We start from the raw sequence: 2,372 nt of genomic DNA, 5'->3' as shown, positions 1-2,372 counted from the left end.
GCCACCGATGGAGGAAACAGAAGTGTGAGCGCTAACTAAACTAGCATCAGCAGCCAAGTACTGCCTGTGTGTTCTGGACACTTCCACCCCGTCAGAGCGCTGCCCCGGGGTGGACGTGTCCCCCGACCGGGACGAATGTTCTGATATTCATCATTAATTGAGCCCAGAAAGTTCTACTGGGACCAGCCCTACTAGTTATTATAACAACTATGAACAATAATGAACAACTAATGAGCCTTCCAGCATCAAGCCCTCCTCGTATCTGGACCTCCGTCTGGACAATCCTACAGCCTTGATATCCGACATAGAAGAAGGTTTTATGTTTAGAGTCAGATCATCGAGTCATGACTGTAGTTGCTTCTGTGCTTTTACGTTAATTTTGTCCTCTGTTTACAGATATACGTTATAGTTTCTGTGAAACTGTTTGAGGAGCACAAACAGATCTGAGTTCAGTTTAAACATCATTTACATTAAACTAACAGCAGCTCACAGGAACAAACAAACCTTTAAACCCAGTTCATTGACCCACGATCGATTATTAATTATAGCTTTTACAATTTCACTTTGAGGCTGAAAACAACCCAACAAAAGAACATTTCAAACATTGTCTGACTGAAACAACTGATTCCTCGACCAGCTGCTGATGAACCTTCCATCACTGAATCATTTTCCTGCCGATGCGTTCACTTGTACAGCAGAATGAGAACATGTCTGATCTCAGTGAGTTTTTTCTTTAACCTCGTGAAGTCGCAGTAAAAAAACAAAAAAACCAGAAGCTTCGTCTCTCAGAGTTTTACGACAAGCAAACAACCAACAACACTCATCGCTGAGCATTTGTTTGTTCCGTTAAAACCGTTAAATCGTGTGTTGGAAGCTGAACCTGCAGCTGTTTGACTGTTTGTTCTGCAAACTGTTCAACAGAAGAAGACAGGACCAATAATCAGTTATCAATAATCAGGAAGAACAGTCTGCTCTCATTAGTCAGTAACAATAATTAATCACAGTTCAGGCGACTTTACGCTGATCATCAGGAACATCAATCAATAACTGTATTGATCATGAATTGGTTTACAGCAGCAGTGAACACGTCCACATCATGTCACTGACATGTAGATTAATTCTAAACTCTTCACAGTAATCTGATTACTTCCATGAACAAACAGACACAAAGTTAATAATAAAACTTCAGGCAGACAGATCAGTGAGCAGCTAGAACCCAGTGCAGCCCAGTGTGAGCNCAGGCTCTGCTCTGAAGCTATTTTATTGTTTTTAAGTTATTCTCTTGTTTTCACTGTGAAGCACTTCAGGCTTCAAACTTTGATTGATTGACTGATTTAAATCAGGTTTTGATTGAAATAGAAACAGTCTGTGAACCCTCCCAACACACCTCAAAGAGCGTACCATACCCTGGTCCGTATCCAAGGCCCCTCCAGGACCCCTGGACCGTATCCAAGGCCCCTCCAGGACCCCTAAAACCTCCCCCGTGGCCCCTGAACAGCAGCCTTACCTGGAGGAGCCTCTGCAGTGCCGGGACTCGGTTGGCTCCCGGGTACTCCACCTGACATCCTTCAGACGCCAGTTTGGTCGGAGTCGCAAAGATGGCAGGTGGACTGACAGAAGGAACACCTGATCGCACCTGGAGAACACAGAGACGCACAGGTGAGGCAGGGTCATGTGATCAGCTTCTGGAGGTTCTTACAATGACCATGAAGAACACGAAGAACATGAGTTAGACACAGTTTCTGCTCAGAGCAGCGCAGCAGCAGCGAGGCTGAACACACTGTCGTCAACAACAACAACAACAACAACAACAACAACAACAACAGCTGTGACACAACAAACAAACAGATGATGCTTCTCCTGCTGCGCCACAAAAACACTGAAGTCCCTTATGTGATGTCAGAATGATGCGATACGATTCATTCTGATCGCAGACCAGTGATCCAGGAGAGGACCTGGATGAACCGAGCAGAACCTGATGCAGCTGCTTGGTTCTGTTTGACACATTTTAATGAAGCTGCAGCTGAACAAAGAAAAGACTAAACGAAGCCACTGAACACGGTTTCAACAATAAAACCATCGAGCTTCTACATCTGTATGGTTTATCTTCTCACTGAATGTTCATGTGCTTTTATTTTGGTAGTTCATAAAGTTAATTACAGCCGTGACTCGATAATCGACCCGTAACGATCCAGAACCTGCTATCTGATAGGTTTGTAGGAAAACCCACCAGAACCCATAAAAACAGCCTTAACATAGCGACAGCCTTGGATTGTGACTCCGACATGACATTTAATGTCACCAATCAGGATGACGGCGTATTATCTGACTGAACAATCCCACAGATTGGCTACGTTCACACTGCAGGACTT

At 44.2% G+C, this 2,372-nt stretch overlaps 1 protein-coding gene across 1 annotated transcript in view; it reads right to left on the bottom strand.

Annotated features, from left to right (window-relative positions):
* The window catches only part of LOC103366190 (cytochrome c oxidase subunit 7A-related protein, mitochondrial), a 4,015-nt gene extending 2,289 nt beyond the window's left edge, over positions 1–1,726 (bottom strand). Inside the window, exons 1-2 of the mRNA XM_008293847.1 lie at positions 1,700–1,726; positions 1,508–1,636 (exon numbers count right to left, since the gene is read on the bottom strand). Coding sequence (XP_008292069.1) covers positions 1,508–1,636; positions 1,700–1,726 — 156 coding nt within the window. The remainder of the gene's footprint in view (positions 1–1,507; positions 1,637–1,699) is intronic.
* Between the last annotated feature and the right edge of the window lie 646 nt (positions 1,727–2,372).

This window comes from Stegastes partitus, unplaced genomic scaffold, assembly GCF_000690725.1.
Source record: "Stegastes partitus isolate 25-593 unplaced genomic scaffold, Stegastes_partitus-1.0.2 Scaffold915, whole genome shotgun sequence".
Taxonomy (NCBI): domain Eukaryota; kingdom Metazoa; phylum Chordata; class Actinopteri; family Pomacentridae; genus Stegastes; species Stegastes partitus.
The sequence above is the reverse complement of the archived record's forward strand: the minus strand, read 5'-3'. Positions and strand labels throughout refer to the sequence as shown.